Source organism: Petromyzon marinus, chromosome 38, assembly GCF_048934315.1.
Source record: "Petromyzon marinus isolate PM22_M1 ecotype Great Lakes invasive population chromosome 38, UKy_Petmar_22M1.pri1.0, whole genome shotgun sequence".
Lineage (NCBI taxonomy): Eukaryota > Metazoa > Chordata > Hyperoartia > Petromyzontiformes > Petromyzontidae > Petromyzon > Petromyzon marinus.
This window is the reverse complement of record NC_133704.1, coordinates 9,900,859-9,923,196: the sequence shown is the minus strand read 5'-3', so window position 1 is coordinate 9,923,196 and position 22,338 is coordinate 9,900,859. Positions and strand designations below refer to the sequence as shown.

General features: G+C 44.3%; 1 protein-coding gene and 1 long non-coding RNA gene across 3 annotated transcripts; one reads left to right on the top strand and one right to left on the bottom strand.

Moving 5' to 3' along the window:
- The first annotated feature begins 6,420 nt into the window (after positions 1-6,420).
- On the top strand, positions 6,421-20,396 carry LOC116950142 (glutathione S-transferase theta-1-like). Of its 2 annotated transcripts, none has more exons than XM_032967649.2 (6): positions 6,421-6,617; positions 14,391-14,532; positions 15,760-15,847; positions 17,419-17,569; positions 18,606-18,782; positions 20,062-20,396. In XM_032967649.2, the coding sequence occupies exons 2-6, from the start codon at positions 14,421-14,423 to the stop codon at positions 20,266-20,268; spliced, it is 735 nt and encodes a 244-aa protein (XP_032823540.2). In that variant the 5' UTR covers positions 6,421-6,617; positions 14,391-14,420; the 3' UTR covers positions 20,269-20,396. The 2 variants fall into 2 exon arrangements, with proteins under 2 accessions (XP_032823540.2, XP_032823541.2); XM_032967650.2 differs by lacking the exon at positions 6,421-6,617 and adding an exon at positions 11,937-12,042.
- On the bottom strand, positions 20,239-21,933 carry LOC142930381 (uncharacterized). Its single transcript, XR_012946343.1, has 2 exons — positions 21,795-21,933; positions 20,239-20,515 (listed from the first exon to the last, which is right to left on the bottom strand). It is a non-coding gene; the product is annotated as an uncharacterized LOC142930381 (long non-coding RNA).
- Positions 21,934-22,338: the final 405 nt, after the last annotated feature.

Genomic DNA, 22,338 nt, shown 5'->3' with positions numbered 1-22,338 from the left:
CTTGATACCTAAGGAGGTACAGCCTCCTAGCTTGGCGGGAATCGCACGTCTACCGCTATCCTAGAGTCCTCCGGCTGGGACCTAGGGGAGGCTATCTGACCCACCGCTGGCCTGGTGGGTCCTGACCACTGTGTATGCCGAGCCTTAGCCCTCAGAAGGGCTGGAAGGCTGGGTCCAGGGTCCTGTCTGTCTTCAGCCCGGGCTTCTGTCTTCGTGTAGGGAGAGAACTCCCCGCGCTCTGCGCGCTCACCCTTCTTATACCCGTTTGTGGCCAGGTCTAACCAATCCCACATTCTCACGTGGAACTGTCTGATTGGTTCTTACCAAACCGTGGCTACGATCCACTTCACGTCGTCTGACCCCAACCGTTATTCGCACAGAGGTAACGCTGCACTGCCCCTTTGATACCTAGTGGCAATGCAGGTTACCGAACAGTGCGTAGTTAACGCCTCTACACATACATAAGGTGGGGTGACGGTCCCCTTCCATTGTACAAATATTTAAAGTCGTTAAAAACTGGAACGGGATCTTGCCAGTTACGCAATGAAATTTGCAGACCGTGACGAGGATTACTCAGGATTAGTGGGGCGTATATGTCTGTATGTGTACGTGTGTCATAGACGTGGGAAGCGGTGGCGTAGCGGTTAGCGCGCTGCGCTACGAACCCGGACACCCGAGTTCGATTCCGGCTCACGACCAACATCAGTGACGATTATGTGAACCGGTTCTAGGCCTCCCCTAGGTAGACTCAGACTCAAATGAGTACCTGGTGCGGTATGTAGTAAACATCGTCACTGGGGAAACAAAGGCGGCCGGGCGTGGTGCTGGCCACCCACCCCCTCGTGTGCCGTGCCGGCCTTCATAGGTGCTACTCGCTAACAGCACTTGCCCCGACAGTCTGTTAAGGCCATACACAAATATGCTCAGCAACTCTGTAGCCCTGATCCTGAGGGTGAGTGATCTGATCGCCATTCTTCCTCTTAATGATTCTGATGGGAAGGTGGTGCAAGTGAATTGTTGATGATGTTATGTCCATTATAGTGAACGTCTTTCGCACTGTAAGTAGCAAGTCGCGCTATTCATTCAGCGAATCGCAAACGCCAATCATCATTTCAGCACCATACGCAGAGCTCTCAACCCAAAGAGCCCTCTGAACATCAGAGCAACAATGTAAAACAAAAAAAAACCTCACTCATTCTCAAGCGTTGTAGACGACGAGACGGTGTGGAGCCATCAGTGGAGGGACTTTCCACACTGAATCGGGAGCTGCTGGGTACAACCGCAGCTGCAACCGGCGAATTGTAAATGTTGTGGCTTCACTCTTTCCAACAACACACTGATTGGCACGTGTTGTTTACGTGATACACCTTACTGGCGGGGTTAACGACACATTTTTATTTTCGCAATCAAACCCCACCCCCTCCCCCCCCCCCAAAAAAAAACAACTTTTATTATGGATAATATTGGTGGCGAAAGCAGACGTGTTAAACTGCAAGCTGATGATGTGGTAATTGCTGCACATTATGAGAACGACCTGGCCACATGACCAGCATCCCCAGAAATAAGTGGTAAATTGCGAGCGGAGCGAAGGGATGGGCTGTTGTGGTTCAGAAGCACTTGGATCTGAGTTGCTACTGGTGCTGTTAAGTTCGGCCTCAAAGCAGAAGGAGAGTAGCTTCTGAGAGGTCGGTGGTAATTGCTCCCTCGCAACACCAAGACGTGAACGGGTGGATGCTGACAGTGAGAAGCAACACAAAGCACTAGCTTACTGACAGACACAATTCAGTGCACGTGGCGGTGCATCTGCCAGTCATCTCGGACAGTTATCCCATAACACCTTTGGGTGTCCCATGACCTTCCGAGAAAGCTTTTGGCGAATTACGTGCGTTTGTTGTGTGTTGGGGAATAGTAATATAGTGGTTATGGTTAGTACACTGCAACTGTGAACTAGGCCATCTGAGTTGGATTCCTGGCCACGGCTGACATCAGTGACGAGTGACATGTGAGAACTTGGCGCGGTGTGTAAGACCATCAGCACTGGAGAGACAAAAAGGTGGTCAGGCATGGATGCCGACCACACAAATCCCTCGTGTGTGTATTTACGGCTATAGGGGCCGTCCATAAATGACGTCACGCACCTGTGGGGGGTGGGTCAGACCTTTGTGACGATGTGTGACGAGGGGGGTTGTTTGAGAAATGTGACGTCACATCAAAATGCAGCACGCTTTAAATGAATATAGACAACACGTTCTACTTAATTAAATAGACTTTTTGAATAAATGTTTTCTCCTACAACATCAGAGTGCAGCGCCACATTAAATACGCACTACAATGACAATAGTTTAAAGCGATTTGAAGCATGTTTTATTTTCAAAATGGAAATATGGTTTTGGGGGGGGGAGAGCAGAGCTTTGTGACGTCATATTTGAGGGGGGGGTCTGACTTTTTGTGACGAGGGGGGGGGTGGGGGTCAAAATCGTCCAAAATCGCGTGACGTCATTTATGGACGGCCCCTAACAGCACTTTCCCCAAACAAGTCTTTTCACATTCGACGGGGGTACTATTTGTGTTGGCTGTAGCCCAATATTATAAGCACACGGAAAGCGCAGAGAGCAACACCCTACAATTTCACATTCGCCCGTGCCCTCAAGCACACGTGACAACGAGCACTTACGTTGAATGTTACATTTCGCGTTAGCACAAAAGGTTAGCTCACGATTAAATGATATAATTAATAAAAACAAAAGCGTCTTCACACTCAATAAGTTCTCTTATATAACAGGGTTTTTTTTTGTTTTGTTTAAAGGGGAACCAACATGCATTTTTGGGGAGCAGCGTTTCAATCAGATTTTGTTTTACATTACAGCAAGTACAAACACAGCTGAAAGTAGAATCATTAGACTGTGACATTTGCTAATTTTTATAATTGGTAATTATAATTCAAGTTGTTACATGTTATTGTACAGTAGACCCCCTCTCACCGAGCATGCCTGTTAACGACCAATCCCTTAACGACGGCCTCCAAAGAGCCCAATGTGTAGTGTATAGTGTAGTGTAGTATGTGTAGTGTATAGTGTAGTGTATAGTAATGTGTCGTGTGTGTAGTGTATAGTGTAGTATGTGTAGTGTATAGTGTAGTGTAGTATGTGTAGTGTATAATGCAGTGTATAGTAATGTGTCGTGTGTGTAGTGTAGAGTGTAGTGTAGTATGTGTAGTGTATAGTGTAGTGTAGTATGTGTAGTGTATAATGCAGTGTATAGTAATGTGTCGTGTGTGTAGTGTATAGTGTAGTGTAGTATGTGTAGTGTATAGTGTAGTGTAGTATGTGTAGTGTATAATGTAGTGTGTCGTGTGTGTAGTGTATAGTGTAGTGTAGTATGTGTGGTGTATAGTAGTGTAGTGTAGTATGTGTAGTGTATAGTGTAGTATGTGTAGTGTACAGTGTATAGTAGTGTAGTGTATAGTAGTGTACTGTGTAGTATAGCGTATAGTAGTGTAGTGTATAGTAGTGTAGTGTAGAGAAGTGTAGTGTATAGTGTAGTGCATAGTAGTGTAGTGTATAGTAGTGTAGTGTATCGTTATGTAGTGTATAGTAGTGTAGTGTATAGTAGTGTAGTGTATAGAAGTGTAGTGTATAGTGCAGTATGTGTAGTGTATAATGTAGTATATGTAGTGTATAGTAGTGTAATGTATAATAGTGTAGCGTATAGTAGTGTATATTGTATGTGTAGCGTATAGTAGTGTAGTGTATAGTGTCGTTTGTGTAGTTTATAGTAGTGTATAGTAGTATAGTGTATAGTAGTGTAGTGTATAGTGTAGTATGTGTAGTGTGTAGTAGTGTAGTGTATAGTGTTGTGTGTCGTGTATTGTAGTGTATAGTGTAGTATGTGTAGTGTATAGTAGTGTAGTGTATAGTAGTGTAGTTTATAGTAGTGTAGTTTATAGTAGTGTAGCGTATAGTAATGTATAGTGTAGTATGTGTCGTGTATTGTAGTGTATAGTAGTGTAGTTTATAGTAGTGTAGCGTATAGTAATGTATAGTGTAGTATGTGTCGTGTATTGTAGTGTATAGTAGTGTAGTGTATAGTAGTGTAGTGTATAGTGTTGTGTGTGTAGTGTTGTGTGTGTAGTGTATAGTAGCGTAGTGTATAGTAGTGTAGTGTATAGTAGCGTAGTGTATAGTGTTGTGTGTGTAGTGTATAGTGTAGTGTATAGTTGCGTATAGTAGTGTAGTGTATAGTAGTGTAGTGTATAGTGCAGTATGTGTAGAGACAGGACAGAGCGGAATAATAATTCATAATCAGGAGTTGAAATTGTAAACGATCACATCGAACTAAACCATAAACTAAACTATATTTTTATTTTATTTTACGAAGCAAGGACCCACTGAGCTATATACAGTCGCTCTTTTGTCAGAAGCGACCTGGCCACTAATGGTAGCTCAACGAAGTGGCTTATCACGTGGTAATGTTTAGCAGCAGCCAAATACTCTAGACGCGTGATGTTCATTCTCAATTTGGAGGGAAATCCGAAGGACTCGGACACAAAGCCACGCGACCAGGGGGAGAGAGACACGCAAACTCCAAGTATACGACAGGCGTCCGGGTGGCGATTGAACCCATGAACCTCCTGTATACCTGGCGAGGCAGATAACATCTCATAGATGGGCGTGCGTCATCCAGACCGTGTTCGGTGAGTACTTTTGCTATTGAGCAACGCTTCACAGCAGTCAGCTTAAAACCTGTTTCTCGTGATTGCTCACAAACCACGCATTTCGTTTCTCACTATTTCCCTTTTGAGAAGGAGGGGTAGGTGGCGGAGTCGCTTCCTCCTCCTCCTCCTCCCCCCGTAGAGTCATTCTCGGTAGTGGATATTTTTTTTTACCTATATCGTTATCCGTGGCGGTGTGAAACTGCAAACCTTTTGACCCCTGACGATGGTGTTCGCATGAATGCTCACGTGGCACCCGAGACGCTACTTCACAGGTGTGTGTGTCTATCTGTCTGCCTTCCTTCCTTTTGTTGCAAGACAATAAAAGTTACGTGCCTCCCGGACCTGCCGGACTCGGTGTGTGCGCTTTGTAAAAACATCAGCGCTGGAGAGAGACACGGGGGGGCAGGGGCACGTGCTGCCAACATCGCTGCTTGTATGGCCAAATGCCACTGAACACGGCGTGGGCATTGATGCAGTGAGTCAACTTACGATTGCCAATTATTATTGTACGGTGGTGTGGATGACAGCGTGAGCCGACAAAATCACCCGGACTGCCCCACCCCCCCCCGATCTCGTCACATCTCAGAAGCTGACCAAGGGATATTTATAGCCTCGGGGAATATTCGAGCGCTCGATCGGGTGACCGTGTAATTCAAAAAACAGTTGCTATAGGCTGCGGCGGTGCTACGTTTTCAACAGAGGGCAGTGCAGAAGAAGATGAAGAAGAAAGCAAAGCAATGTTTGTCGTAAATGTTGTGGATTTGCTCTCCAAACACACCGGTGTGCTGCACTAGTAACGAATGAATTGGCTGTGTCGGGTGGTGGTGGGTTTAACGACACATTTATATTTACGCGATCTCACCCACACGTGTACACGTACACGTGTTATTTTATTTAACTTAGTCGGTGGGAGGAGGGGAGGTTGCTCACGCTGCACATGTGTGTGTACATGTATGTTGAACTTCTTTCGCACCGTACGTGGCCAACCGCGGAAGGACGTGGCGGGAGGAGGAGGGGGGTGTAAGGACAACAGACAGAAGGTCGGGGGGGGGGGGGAAAGGGAAGGGATGAGTGATTGAGTGATTCATGAAGATGTTTTGGCGGCTTAGATGGCGTAAATCTAAATTGTGTCGTTAACCCACCCCAACAAAACCACACGGCCAGACGAGCAATGTTGTTTTGTCACGTAAACAAAACGTGCCAATCACAGTCATTACTACTTCAGCAACACACACACACATCGGTGTGCTGGAGAGTTACATCCGCACACGCGCGCACAACATTGAACAATTTGGGTGACGCCGTTCAAAGGCAAACAAACGAGTGATTTGTCAGTTTAACACGTAAGGCTTTCCCGAACAATATCATCCATAATAGAGGGTTTTTTTTTGGGGGGGGGGGGGGTTAGATCCCGTAAATATAAAAAAAATCTGTAAAAAAATATTTACGCAATCTAACCCCCCCCAAAAAACCCTCTACTATGAGTGAGTTGTTGCGTGTGACGCTGGGTTGAGGATGACGGAGCGAGGCGTTTTTCATGATCCGTGTGGATTATTGTTGCTGCTGCTGCTGCTTGCTACTGCTGTGCGCACATTCTTCTTGACAAGAGGGTGGTGATGGTGATGATGACGATGATGATGATATTGGCTGTCCCGGAGGAACCGCCCAAACCTTGTGGGGTTGGGGATGCCACGGCGAACTTTAAAGCTCCAGCCGGGCAGCAACAGCCACCCACACGCACACAGCCACCCACGCAGCCACACGCGTGTTCGGGGTTGTTGGCTGTGGTGTATTTAACGCACAGGCGCAACAAAACCACGCTCATTCCTACAACACCACGTGTTTGCTGTTGCTGCTGGCGGTGTCTTCGGTGTCACCTTCCTTCCTGCCAGACAAGAGAGTCGTGAGTTTGAACGATGAATTGCCTCTGTATGGTTGGGTTTAACCGCTCGGCGTTGATTTGCTCACACACCACACACACACACGTACACACACTCAAACACACACCATACACATCACACACACCATACACACCACACACACCACACACACCATACACGCCACACACATCATACACCACACACACCATACACCGCACACACACACATCACACACCACACACACACACACGTACACACACACACCATACACACACCATACACCACACACCATACACCGCACACACACACCATACATCACACACAAACACACCATACACCACACACATCACACACACACCACACACACACACCATACACCACACACACACCATACACCACACACACACACCATACACCACACACACACCACACACACCATACACACAAAAAAATCGTATCTCAGCTTAATCCGGATTGTGACTGACTGCGTGGTTTGACTCGAAAAGTTGTCGACTCAAGTCGCCCATCCCTCCACCACCCGCTTACGGGTACTTAACTTCATTCCGCTCTGGCGTACGATGGCAGCAAATCCGTACAGGGGATTAAAGAATAGGGTTTTTTTTACACCTCGCTGGCAATTCAACAGGAGGTGTTAAAATGTTCAAACACCAAACTGAAACCTTTTTCAAGGAATCATGTCCTTACTGCATTAACCACACGTACTCGTGGTTTAACATGCAAACAAAACGCAAGCCATGCTCTCGTGGTATATGATGATGCGTTGTCTTTGAAACTGATTGGTCCACACCGGGGACAGCTTTCTTGAGAGCCTCGTCTCAGTGTTAGACCAGAGGACAACGCCAAAAGGCGAACAGCACCAAGAGAATGTGAGAGGTATTTAAAGGAAACAAGCCCTTCCAAAGTGCCTACTTGAAGACACTGCTGGCGGGAAGTGTCTTCTCACCAGAGGGAGCTCTCTCTCTCGAGCGCTCCGGCTAAAATGGGATTTGGCCTACTCTTCCATGCTGGACCACCAGACGTCTTGGGAAGGGCCCGATCGACCCAGAACTGGTGTGCCGTGACCCATTTATACTCCTGTGCGGTACCGCTTGGGTGGACGGAGTAACAGGGGGGGGTTGGATGAAGACAAGACACAAGTTGGCTCGTATCGGCTGCCACACCTGGAGATCGAATCATCTTCTTTGGATTGTAAGCGCATCGTGCGAAGCATTAGCAAACCACTGCGGCAAACCCATTTAAAACGAATAGGGTTTACTACGGTGTGACATCACTGTGTAACAAAAGACAAATGTATTCCTGGGTAGTGCTATTTCATAATTGCTTATGCCTCAAAAGATACAGCAAATGGCAATTATTCCCCACAAACTTTGGTTTTGTGAGCAGGACACTGTTAATTTGAAATGTACCTATTTTCAACGAGAAAACGTGTGCATTTGTGGCATTCCTTCACATACAGTCCTTCGTCACAAAATGCAAAGTTCGTGGGAAATAATAGCCATTTTCTGTACTTTTCAGGCATAAGCAATGAAAAAAAACACTTACCACCCAGGGACAAAGATCGTGTTACATAGCGATTGTCGAAGACGGTGTGCGGTTCGGTCGTAGGCAAATGTGCAGCACGGTACTGTTGCCACTTTGCGTCCGTGAAAGATGCACATTTGTGATAAACACCTTCGGAAAAAATGTGTACGACGAGAAGTGAAAATCTACAACTCGAATTCAAGGGTCATTTGCAAAGATCACCCAGGAAGCAGTGTGGTTCGGGGTGGGGGGTTATTTTAGCTGACCCCATTTGGTGGGATTGTAATAAATGTTCAAGTAAACGGGCTTTATTGTTTGTACGTTTCTACAACATTTCACTGTGGTCCACATTACTTAAGTTGATTATGGAAAGAGAGCATTATTCTTTAATGAGCGTCTGTGTATAAAATACGAGTGCCTCTCTGTGTGTGTGCACGTGTACCTGGAAATCCGTTTTGCTTGTTTGTTCGTGTGGGTTTACAAATGTGAATTTGTATGCGTGGTACATATACTCTATACAGTATTTAATGTTCTAGATTTGAAGCTTTCGTGACTGCAAGGATCCATACTCTTTGGTTCTATTCGGTAAAGTCACGTAAAAGTATAAAACAAAAAAATTCACGACGTTTCGGCCACAACACAAGTGGCTTTCATCAGGTGAAGGGACCAGACTATCTCGAGGACAGCGCTGGAGTGAGACAGTCTGGTCCCTTCACCTGATGAAGGCCACTTGTGTTGTGGCCGAAACGTCGTGAATTTTTTTGTTGATTTATACTTTTACGTGACTTTACCGAATAGAACCAAAGAGTATAGTATTCAATGTGTGGACCTATCATATAATATGCTAGAAAAGCTCAAAATATGTGGGATGCTGAGTTTTTTGTTGTTTTAATAGTCAATGTTTTTTGGCAAGACAACCCGAATAAGCTTGGCATATTTCAGCCATTGAAAAAAACACACCCTTTGTGCAACAACGTAGCCCTTAAAAGAAACGAAACACATTCCTTAATAATGTGCTAGTTTGGTTGTTTTTAAACATGTCCCTTGTGTAAATAAAAAAGTAAAATGTAATGTTCAGTATAACGCTGTGCCATTTTTTTATTTAGTCTGTTGCCATTAGTGGTTACGGATGCAAACGAAATTATATTTACATTGCCATTAAAATGTGTTGACAGCAAAAATGATGGGTGGTGACGGTATATGGTAAATAACTAAATCTCAAATTACACCCCTCTGGAGATTAAAATAGGCCACTGCTCACTACATTGCACGAAAGGTACGTTGTTATGATGCATTTTGGGAATTATTAGATTTAGTCGGTGGTTACTAAAACAATATATGAGCTTGATTTGAAGCTTTCGTGACTGCAGGAATCCATACTCTTTGGTTCTTTCGGTAAAGTCACGTAGGTAGATGATCTGCAGATCATGCTTTCCCACCTGTGTTGCGCCCAAAACGTCGTGATTGATTTTATTTTATACCTACGTGACTTTACCGAAAGAACCAAAGAGTAAATTATATGATGCTGCAGAATTCTAACTCGGCCTCTGTACAGCTGTTGCCGAACCGATACTTAAATTTAGCAAATTGTTGTCATTATTATAATAGGAAATGCATTTTCCCATTCAAAATCACGCGAAGTTATAAACAAAGGTTTTCCACTCACTTAAACGTCGGGCTATTAACCTGTTTTATACACACGATTTGTATGGAGTATTCATCTGATGGGATGCAGCCACTGTGTAATTGTTAGCGCAATGGACTTGCAATCCAGAGGTCGCCAGTTTGATCTTCAGACGTGGCAGGTAAAACAATGGGAGCGTTTAATTCTGTGTAGAGGCTGCTGTCGCCACCAATATTACGAATAATAATTAGTTGTTTTTGGATGAGATTGTGTCGGTATTTTGTCATTTTTTTTCATCCATAACTCTCCACCACCACCCCGCAAAGCCAATCAAATCAAGTTGTCACATGGGCAAATATTCAAATTGTTTGTTTCAGCAAACTGGAATATTGAAAAGCAAACAAAATATAAGATATCTGTGCAGCCCATGGCTTTGCGATCACCCAACACGCTGTTGCGGCATTAGCGCATCCACACGACATGATGAATGCGTGCCGGGGTACTCGGGAAAAAAAAACCCATCTGTATTCACGCAGGTACACTATGCACACAAAGGCACACGCACTGATGAGACTCGAAAAGTTTAAACTGGTCCAAAGTTTGCTGCTTAAACAAGTGGAAAACACTATTTGAGAATGTTCATAGGCTAAGGGGCCAACATTGTATGCCGATCTCGGGGCTAGTACAGCTTATTTGGGGGTTTCCTGGGCATGCAGGCGTTGGCGGGCTGAAATATATTTATTGGGAAGCGCTTATTGTCCCCATGTCTTTTCACGCACTGGTTGGCAATGAATCGAACGGTGACACCTGAGCAGCATATCCCACCTGTCGGTATATAAAACCCTTTAGATATTCGTGCTGTTTAGAAATATAACGTGGCTTGCTTCGGTAATCCTTTCCGCATTTCTGGGGGTCGGTCTGGGTGAGAGTGTTCATGTGGCAGTCGCGGTCGGTTTAGAGCCAACCCTCCCTGCCTTTCGCTGGCCTGGGAGAATCTATTTTACTTGCAAGGCATGGGAAGCACTGCGCCTGGCCCACTTTCACAGTTGATAATGAGAATGAGCCATTGGTTTGCCCTTGGCTCTCTCTCTCCCGCCATTGGATTTCAATGGATTCTCTTGTTGCCTAGTCAAAGCCATTCCGAGGGCAATTGAGCTTGCACTGAGCATTTGGCATGTGGGATTCGGTAGTCATCTTGTACCAACAGAAGTCTCCTTTTACCAACTCGTGCTGGGTTGTTACAAGGAAAGTAACGATTCATCTCCGAGTGATTCGATGAATTGTCGCTATCCATGGCTGTGGTTTCATGCGAGTATCAATTATTCGCCACGTTTGTACGGTTTGTCTCGTATAGAGTACTGTGTTTCTCGTTCTATGCTGTATTGTCTTTCTCATATGTTGTGCCTCTATCGTTTATAATGCCTCATTTGTTACGTTAGCCTCAATGTACATTCGATATAATTTGCCTATATCTTGAATAACCAGTTCTTATACGCACTGTTCGACGAATGTATCGTGAGTGTAAGAATGTATTTTAATTGGTGAACTCCCTATGTATTTTTCTATTCTTGGTTCTTTCGGTAAAGTCACGTAGAAGGGAAACAATAAAATAAAAAAAATATAAAACAATAAAATTCTCACGACGTTTTATATTTTATATAATTTTATTGTTTCCCTTCTACGTGACTTTACCGAAAGAACCAAGAATATGAATCCCTGTAGTCACGAAAGCTTTAAATCCCTATGCATTGTTGCATGGCAAGTTATAATGGTAAATTGTCTGGCTAAAACGAAGTTGTCTCTGTGCGCAAATGTGAATACATTTCGTGGACAATTGTGGCCGGAGTGATTCACTGTGCCACGTACACATCCATGGGAATACGCCTCCCGGGAGGTTAAGTAACTCAACATTTACATGAGTATCTGGTACAGCCATGACGATGATGATAATTCCTCAGGGGGTTGACGATAACCAAGCTTTGGTTGGTAAAGGCCCCCACCACCCCATCATTCACTGGCTGGCCACAACAAGCATGAACAAAACGGATCATTGTGTTCATCACTATGCCAACGTGCTTGCTTTTTTTTCTAATCTGCTGCTCGTTGCAGTGTATGAGCATTGAATTCAAAGCAGGATGAAATGCCCGTACAAATTCGTGTTACACAAGCCACAGCACAGCACATTTAATGGCACAAATTGCACTTAAAGGAAGACGGAGAATCGAAATAGATTGTCCATGTCACCCTTTCTGGAGATGGTCGACTGAATCAAGGCGAAACGGGTATTGATGTTTAACTAGCACATTAGTTAGATATTTTTTTTGTTAAACAAATGTATGAATCACAATGTATGCATTGTACGAAACTTGTTGACTGTCGTACAAGGTGTGAAGATACAGCAGCTCGCACTGTGAAGATACAGCAGCTCGCACTGTGAAGATACAGCGCCTCTCACTATGAAGATACAGCAGCTCTCACTGTGAAGATACAGCAGCTCTCACTGTGAAGATACAGCAGCTCGCACTATAAAGATACAGCAGCTCGCACTGTGAAGATACAGCAGCTCGCACTATGAAGATACAGCAGCTCTCACTATGAAGATATAGCAGCTCGCACTGTGAAGATACAGCAGCTCGCACTGTGAAGATACAGCAGCTCGCACTATGAAGATACAGCAGCTCGCACTGTGAAGATACAGCAGCTCGCACTGTGAAGATACAGCAGCTCGCACTGTGAAGATACAGCACCTCGCACTGTGAAGATACAGCAGCTCGCACAGCCTACACGCTCTAGGACAGGGGTGGAGAACACTTTTTTTTTCCTGCCAAGGGCCATTTGGATATTTATATAACATCATCATTCCCGGGCCATACAAAATGGTCAACTTAAAAATTTGCCCGTTATATTGGGTCAAACATTTAATTAACTCGCCCCTAATGTGATGGGCTGTAACTGCATCTCTTTGGCGAGGCGTGGTGATCATGTTAGCTGGTATTGACGATGTTGCTGCTACTCGCAACTTGCTTTTCCAGGTTTTGCTCTCCGAGATTTATTGAATTTCGAGTCCCGCCTGCGGTTGCCTTGGCAGGGCCAGAGACCCAAATGATTTCTCGGGCCTCATACGGCCCGCGGGCCGGACGTTCCCCACCCCCGAGCTAGGAGGAAACAACAGCAAGGTGCAGCGAACTAAGAATTAGCAACTTAACATCGCGGGAGTCACTCCCAAATGTTCCATTTGAAAGGGCGACTACGCGGGAGGAGTTGAATGTCGAGCAGACTGGGTCCTGATCAACCGAAAATCGACATCAACCAGCCTTCGGGCGACCGGTGGAAAAGCATCCGTAAAGACATTTAGCCAGAGCCGGTTAGCTAGAAAGGCCTGGCTATGTGAATACATGTCCACATTTTTTTCTGTATGTGGGTGTACGACGTTGTGTGGCTGTTACTGCACGTTATGCTGTCTTGGTTGCCTTGGCTAATTTGTTGAGTCGTGTCAGCTGATCTCTCATTGTTCTTTAGGCTTTTAGCAGCGCCAAAGGGGTCATGGGAATAGAATTTGAGTGCTTTGTTTTTTGTTTCGTATCGTTTATGAATGCCTACCGTTGGTATAGGCGGTTCTATTACTTTCACGGGAAGGCCAATAACATGACGATATTTTTTTTAATTAGCATACCGTATGTTCAGAGGTCACTCGCAACAGCCCCACCCAATGGAAATGTCACGAGCCGCCGCTGATGTATTTATGAACACCACTCAAGCTCACATCTGGGTGGGAGACACGCGCCACTGTGCTGGACGGCTAACCACCTGTAAAGATGAACTGTTGTAACATTTTCATTCGCCAGAAACTGCGTGACACAATGCGGCCGTCTCACAGTTCGTGCCACCCTTTTCGCCACCATCCTTGAAATACCCAGACTGCTTTGTGCCTCTGTGTGACGGAATTTTACCCGTGAGGTTGTGCTCGGTGTTGCCCTCCGCCTTCCCGACAAACCGTCATGATCCTTATATTCTTGGTTCTTTCGGTAAAGTCACGTAGAAGGGAGACAATAAAATAATAAAAATATAAAACAATAAAATTATCACGACGTTTCGACTGCAACACAAGCAATCATCATCAGGTGTGAAAACCACAGCAAGAAAATTTGAAAAAGTGGCGGTTTTTTTTAAACGTTAGCACCACGGAGAGCTATTTGGCAGTTATTCAGATGATTTCTAAGCCAGAATCCATTGGAAAGATTTGATAAACCATTTTGGGTCTGAATTGATTGTTCACGCTTACGGTGGCTTTCAGACCGCATCCATTATTTTCGTCTCCCCCCTCCTCTTTTCCGACCATAGATGGACTCGTCCATGAGATAACATTGGTTAGATAGACTCAATTCACTTGGAACAATCAATGCAGTTCTAAAACCTGCCACGCTCGCTGACGGACACGTGACCATTCCTTGAACCGCGCGTATCGATAATTAGCACTGCACGGTGTATTAATATTGCGTTGTATTCAGCTGTTTGGGACACACCGTTTCATTAACATCAATCAATAAAGCCATTTGGCACCCCTGAAGTGACATGTTAATTATTAATACAAATTCCACCGACGCCTTTCTCATTTTTTTATTGCTGGCAGGTGCGTGAGTTTTGTGGCCTTTGTGCAGCCATGGGACTGGAGGTGTACTTCGACCTGTCTGCTGCCCCATGCCGTCCTGTGCTCCTCCTGCTCAAGAAGTGTGGAATCGAGTTCACAGCCCATGCCAAACGCCTGGAGAAAGGTGCGTCGTGATCCTGGGTGGCACGTGCCGTGGGGGGGGGGGGGGGCGGGGGTGCGTGGCCCCCCCGGGTTAAATCGCACTGTGTGGGCCTTCCAATGTCTTTAAATTAAACCGGAAATATTACATCTGACACCGTGACGTTGAAGCGTGAGGCCGCCCCCCCCCCCCCTTTAAAGCATGGGGGCCCCCCAAAAGCGTGGGTCCCGGGGCGGTCGCCCCGATTCACCGTGCCCGAGGGTCGGCTCTGATGGCATCAGCTGTGTCCCTGTGAGCGTCAAGAGGTGTCAGTGCATTCGGATGCTAAATAAACCAAATTGTACTATGGTGTTAACATACGTTAAGGCCTTGTAACACTGGGGGCAATTCCACAAACATGTTACGTCAGTTATATCAAAGACAAGTAAATGGGTTATTCTATTGCCAAATTATGTATGGTTTTATTATAGTCAAACCTACAGTGTTTACATTTTCATTATTTTGTATTTGTAAAATGAGTTTTGGTTTCACTGTAAGGAATTTAACAACACGTTCTTGAAAGTATCCTTTGGATACAATCTAGGACACATTCTGGAATTGAGAGGCATTTGCAAAAGGGGTAGTGATCTTACGATCGTCTAAAAGCAAAGATTTTAAAATAAATGGATGAGTTTAGCCTAGATCTGATTTTGGACTGCATCCTGCCTTGCTCATAAACCACGGTTTATTCTATTGGAGCATCTCACAACAATTACTCTCTGCTGTGCAGTAAACACATTGCCAATTTCAAATACAGACCGTACAAACTGCTTTTTGTCTTAAGTTTCTTGTCCTTCCCCAGCACCTCTGATCAGCACGGTTGGCTACGTATGCTTGGAAAGAATTCAACATACGTACATACAATATACGTACGCATTTATATGTTCTGAGTCTTCTTAAACCTCGTACAACTAAGCAATTACAACCAGCATCATCAGGCGACAGCCAGAGTTAATTGTACTGGAATTGTAGATGTTGTGAGTTTACTCTCCAACGCACCGGTGTGCTGAACTCGTAAGGAATTGGGATGTTTTGTTTTCGTGACAAACTTTACGAATTTGCTGGGTCGGGTGGTGGCAGGTTTAACGACACATTCACGTGATCTAACCCAAAAAACCTCTCGTCGATAATCTTGGTCGTGAAAGCCTACTGCGTGTTAAACTGATGTTGCTCTTCCCTATGACTCGTTTAACGTATGCTGTTGCTTTTCAGGGGAGAACCAGACGGAGGAGTTCGGCAAGGTGACCCCTCTGAAGCTTGTGCCTGTGATTGTGGACAATGGCTTTCGTCTCACTGAGAGGTTTGTGGAGTTGTTTCCACCTACCAACTCATACGGCTTCTATTTCAAACCTGACTTGAACCCAGGGCCGGATTAAGGTTCTTGTAGGCCCTAGTGCACTTGCGTCTTGTAGGCCTTCGGTGATAACTCTCGTTAGTTGGTGCTGCTGCTGCTGTTGCTGCTGCCCCCATGTCACTACCTCCGCCGCTGTCGCTCGCTTGTTTCTCACGCGGTACTTCGTCCAGCCGCTGGACTGATGCCGTTAACTGCTGATACGCTCATTATTTAGTTTGTGCCCTCGTTCTATGGGAGGGCGTTGTGCGCTGCAGATAAAAAAAAAATCTCGCAAAACTTCATCTCCAGTGGAAATTAATGTCACCTTTTGTAAAAGAAGAAAAAAATATTGACATTGACATGACCCTCTGCCTCTTTGTATATACACTGTGCCTTTTCTTGCTGTATATAAATCGATGTATTCAAGAAGATATAAAAACATTTATCATACAAACAAATAAATATGGTCACTTTTTTTTCGTAGGCCCAAGGCACAGTGCCTACGGTGCCAATTGCATAATACGGCCTTGCTCTAACCTCTCCCTAAGTTTCCCTGCCTCTTCTCTTATCACCAAAACTACACCACCACTTTTACTAACCCCACAACCACTATCATCTTATATACGCCCACATAATTGCTGTAAAGTGCCTTGGAATTAGGCGCTTGGCTGTGAGTGAGTTTCTACGTTTTTTTTTTAAATAGGAAAGGTCTCAGGTGAAACAAACACAGCAGGAGAACAGCAGGAGTGTTTGTCTCACCTGATGACGGTTGCTTGTGTTGCGATCGCAACGTCGTGATCTATTAATTTTCTATCTACGTGACTTTACCGAAAGAACCAAAGAGTATGGATTCCTGCAGTCACGAAAGCTTCAAATCAAAGCTTGTGATGTCCAATCTTCAGTAGAGCACAACTAATGTCATGTGATAATAAACAATAATGAGTCCACCTCTCGTTCTATGTTATTCAGCAACATTTGCTTGAGCTGGGAAACCCCTGGAGCAGTTTAACATGTCTGGCCTGATACCAACATCAGCAGATCAGCAGTCTGGCCCTTAAAACAATACTGCCAGGTTGCCAGATTTTCAAGGCAATAATCCTCCCCGAACATATTCGGGTTTTGGAACCTTTTTTTTTACCGAGGGCCAAATGTGACTTTCAAATGCCTTTTGGCGAGGCCCCAACATGAAGACGCACAACTCGGAAGGCTCTTGCAGTGACAGGAGCGACTGAGAGCGTGCTATAGTTGGGTCGCGAAAGCCTACGTGTTAAACTAAAAAAAAAACGATGCGTTCTAGTACCCGATCGGTGCAGCTAATATGCTTGCAGTGATGGATAATTATTGTTTGGGTGCTGTCTAGACGTGGTAGGCCTCGTGTTGCCTCTGGCCGTATGGTCGTGAGTCATAAGCGTTCGGCGGGCCGTAGATTTCCCACCCCTGCCATAAGTACAACACAAACCTCTACAAAAATGCGGTATGACTCTTTAGGAGTCTCTCTCTCTCTCATCTTTCCGCCTTCGAACGTTTTGCTCTGACAGCGTGGCCATCAGCAAGTACCTGGCTTGCCGGTACGGCTTGGCCGACCACTGGTACCCGGCCGATCTGCAGCGCCGCGCCCGCGTGGACGAGTACCTGGCTTGGCAGCACACCTCCATCCGGCCGCCTTGCTCCATGCTGCTCGTTCTTGAGGTGCAGGGCACACGCACTTGTACGACAAAGATCCCCCTACGAGTTGACACACTGTTGGGGGCAAGCGCTGTTGGTGAACACCTCGTAAGGCTGACATGGTGCACAAGGGGGTGATGGTGATGCCAGTACCACGCCAGGCCACCTTTGTCTCCCCAAGGCTGATGTATGCATACTGCACCAGGTACTCATTTTAGGCCGAGTCGGCGTATGGGAGGCACCGGACCAGTTCGCATCTTCGTCATGAATGTTAGCTGTGAGCGGGAATGGCGCTCGGGTTGTCAGGTTTCGTAACACAGTGGGCTGACCACGACACTACCCCTCCACGCACACTTACGAAAGTGATCCCCATGAAGCCACATTAATCCGACCTGGCTAAGCGGCTTTTATTCCAGTTTGGCTACCTGTAAACATTTTAGGAATATCGACAATAAACTGTAGCGAAATAAAAAAAACAAAGTCCAAAATCGTAAGACATCGACGTGCAATTAATTACGTCACAAAGGCAATGGCTGATAGCATGCTTTGTTGTTAAATTAGTAATATCAGACAATTCAAATACCGGGCATTTATAGGAATCTGACCACTGGTGTGTGCAAAGATACTCACTGGCGAATGCACCGATTCCTGAACCACATTAGCGCTTAATAGTAATAATGTTAAGCCCTTTTGTCAATCCACTGTGAGATGAAGGCCTCCCTACCCCGTCATCGGTCATGGAGGTTGTTTGACCGTACGTCATCGTTCTGATCCAGTGCGGGTTGCCCCCTAGCACGCGTGGGTTTTCTCTGGGTGCTTCGGTTTTTCCCCCACATGTAAAAGCTCATTAATTGCCTGTTAACACCTGAATATATGTAGGATCGTAAAGTTTGTGGGGGGTAGGGGAATTTGTCGCCGGTTCATCAGCTGGCTGCCTTTCCCACTTGTCTGTGGTTCCTCGCGACCTCTGAGTCATTCTCTTGCTTCAAGTGTGACAAAACACCGTGTGGTACATTGCAAGTTGAAATAATAATAATCATTATTATGTTCTGGGTACCAGGGCGTGCTGCCTGGCCTGACAGGGCAGCCGGTCCAAGAGCAGAAAATTGCCGATATCATGAAGGGCCTGGAACTGTGTCTGGAGCACCTGGAGGCGTACTACCTGCAAGATGACGCCTTCCTTTGCGGAGATCAAATCTCTATCGCAGACCTCTTCGCCTACAGTGACCTCATGCAGGTACTGCTCGCACACACAGCCTCGTGGGTCCTCTTGCTGCTTGTGCACCCTGCATACAGATGATAATTATTTTCTCCATTTATCTTTTATCGGATTATACAGCAAACCGCATGTTAATAATAATGCACATTTTATTTGTAAAGCGCCTTCCACTAATGTCTCAAGGCGCCTTGTAGGAATAAGTTTAAAGAAGGCCGAGAGAGAAGGAGCTAAATAGAATAAACTAACTTAGAAAATGTGTTTTTAGACGAGACTTAAAAGTATCCACATTATCGGATAAACGAATTTCCAGCGGTTAAGGAATTCCATGTTCTTTGGACGTGACTTTCCATCAGTCCCTCCCTCCACCCCGCCAGCCAGCAAAACTATTTTTGTAATCGAGTATGATAATCCCATTGAGTGATCCGCACAATAAAACACAAGTGAGTTTAGGAGCACCCTTGAAACTGGAGAGACTTGATTCTGGAGCTGTAGTACTTAACCCTACATTGTTTAAAAGAAAATGTCATAATCTTATGTACACGATTATTTTTTGTTTTACTTGTTTATTTGAAGCATTATTTCACAGACAGGTACGCTTTCACCTGATTTTCATTGTTGATGACTTGCATTTTGCATATAATTTGTATATAAACAATGATTGTGCATCATGACAAAGCTCATTCTTGGAGCTGTATGTTTTGTTGGTGTATTGGACTACTCCTGAGGGCCCAGCCTCTGATTAAAGTAAATAAGGAGCGGCGTGTTACCACTAAATGCACCAACATTTGATGGAGTACGTAGACTTAGGAAAATGTATTTAATTGTTTCAGATTAATGGTACATCCAGATTATTGGCTTAGGCTCACTACACATTCCCATGTTCTGTTAGGAAAGCATATAATTTGAAGCAAGGCACTTTAAAAAGCTGCGTTTAAATCATTATCCAATTATGTTGTTAAAACATCCGCCACCCTCTCCTGGCCAGTGTCATTCATATGAATGATTGTGCACTTGAATAACACTCGTAAGACATCTCGGCCAAATTGAAGTTCACACGAAAATAACGTGGGGAAAAATGCATAATTACATTTTGCATAAATCTTCGTGCGTAACTTAGGTCATCGCCATTGTACAAATCTGCTATTCCAAAGCCTTGGAATTCTGGGCCTTGCCATGGAAGTGGGATGGAAAGGAATGACGACAGTTTTGGCGCTATGGTGCTTGTTGTTTTAAATGAAGCTGACGAAATGTTTATTGCACAAGCGAAAACGATTTAATTCCATTTTTATTCCGGCAGCCCATGGGAGCAGGGCACGACGTTCTCAAGGACCGGCATAAGCTGTTGGCGTGGAGACAGAGGGTGGAGACCTTCATGGGCAAGGAGGTTCTGGAAGAGGTGAATAGGAAGATACTGAACAGCCACTCAGCCCTGCTGGACATGGAGCCAGCTGAGAAAGAGGGCCTTGCTCAGTACTTGTTTAGTAAGCTCAAAATGACAGGGTGAACTGAACGATGTTTGGTACCGGTAATCCCATATACTGTAATACGAAGAGGCCTGTAACAATTAACGACTTCTGAGCCACCACAAACAGTAAACTTTACAAATAAATGTGGTTATTTATATGAACTGTGGTATTTTGTTACAAACTTTATTTTTAAAGTTTACGCATGCTTTTAATAAATCCTGCGCAATAGTTGTCACAACCACCATTTACAATATGCATTCCATTTAGCTAATTATTATTAATCACCTTAACATTATATTCTTAGTTTTTTCGGTAAAGTCACGTTTGTTATTTTGTTGTTTCTCTTCAACGTGACTTTACCGAAAAAACTAAGAATATGAATTACTGCAGTCACGAAAGCTTTAAATCACCTTAACATTAAATTTTGATTTAAAGCTTTCGTGACTGCAGTAATTCATATTCTTAGTTTTTTCGGTAAAGTCACGTTGAAGAGAAACAACAAAATAACAAAATATATATAAAACAATAAAAAATTCTCACGACGTTTTGACCATAACTCAAACGGTCATCATCAGGTGTGTCGGTTTGCATAAATTTATTTTTGAAAACGGCATATTTATTTATATATATAAAAATAACGTTTGCGTCACGCGCAACGATGGCAGTTTGCCAGGACTAGTCCATCTATTTTTTGAAAAGAGGAGGGGGGAGACGAAATTTGTTTTTATGTATGCTGTCTGAAAGGCACTGTAAGCGTGAACAATCAATCAAGAACTGAAATGATTTATCAAATCTTTCCAATGATTGCTAAGATAGAATCCATCTTCTCGGTTGAAATTGTCTCTGTGTTTGTATATGTGGATAGCCTCATGAACGAATCTCTCATGGAAGCCAGATGGCTTACAAAGAACCTCCGTCTTGGAAAAGTCAATGGCATGTGAGCCTACTGAATTAGAACAATGATCTGCTACGGCCGAGGTGTTGGTCCTACCGTGTTTAAGGTCTGCTTTATGTTCACGAATGCGGTCCGAGATATGGCGTTTGGTTTCTCCAATGTAACTACTACCACAGAGGCAACTTAGTTTGTAGACACCAGGGTATTGTATGTCCGGAATCACATCTTTTACAGACGGAACCAGATCACGGATTTTATGTAATGTGTTGAAACGGACCTGGATCAATTTCAACCGAGAAGATGGATTCTATCTTAGCAATCATTGGAAAGATTTGATAAATCATTTCAGTTCTTGATTGATTGTTCACGCTTACAGTGCCTTTCAGACAGCATACATAAAAACAAATTTCGTCTCCCCCCTCCTCTTTTCAAAAAATAGATGGACTAGTCCTGGCAAACTGCCATCGTTGCGCGTGACGCAAACGTTATTTTTATATATATAAATAAATATGCCGTTTTCAAAAATAAATTTATGCAAACCGACACACCTGATGATGACCGTTTGAGTTATGGTCGAAACGTCGTGAGAATTTTTTATTGTTTTATATATATTTTGTTATTTTGTTGTTTCTCTTCAACGTGACTTTACCGAAAAAACTAAGAATACACCTTAACATTGTTTATGTTTTTGATTTTCATAGTTTTATAAATAATTTAAGTAACTGTATTGGAATAACACAAAAAATAGCTGTGTAATGGGTCACGCAATACATCCTTTATTAATAGGGTTTTATAAAAAGTGCCATGCAGTACTTATTTTGACCATAACCTACACCAAGCAACAGACTGGACTTTACAGAAACTTACACCGGTAACAATACTGATATGATACATTCATGCACATCATTTAATAATTAATAAATAACTGCATCAGATGTGTACACCTACGACGATCCCTAGAGTTCATCCAATGAGTCTGTGAGTACGAGGCGACTTTGTTCCCAGTGGAATAGAAATGAACGCCTATTTGGTTTCTCCTTGGGGGACTTCAGTCCCCTAAGCTGATCCTGGGCCTGAGTCACAGGATTCTTGAGTGTTGGAGCCACCAAATGGGGAGATAGTTTAGCATTGCATCCTTAAGGTACAAATTATTTGGCAATTACCTTTTGAACGCTCGGTAATAAATACATGACGTTATTTTTGTCTGTATTCG

Bases quoted from the DNA above. Each gene is read 5' to 3' on its own strand.
- LOC116950142 (XM_032967649.2), top strand. From the start codon at position 14,421: ATGGGACTGGAGGTGTACTTCGACCTGTCTGCTGCCCCATGCCGTCCT. The intron at 14,533-15,759 runs GTGCGTCGTGAT...GTTGCTTTTCAG, and splicing joins TGCCAAACGCCTGGAGAAAG to GGGAGAACCAGACGGAGGAG. The intron at 15,848-17,418 runs GTTTGTGGAGTT...TTGCTCTGACAG, and splicing joins GGCTTTCGTCTCACTGAGAG to CGTGGCCATCAGCAAGTACC.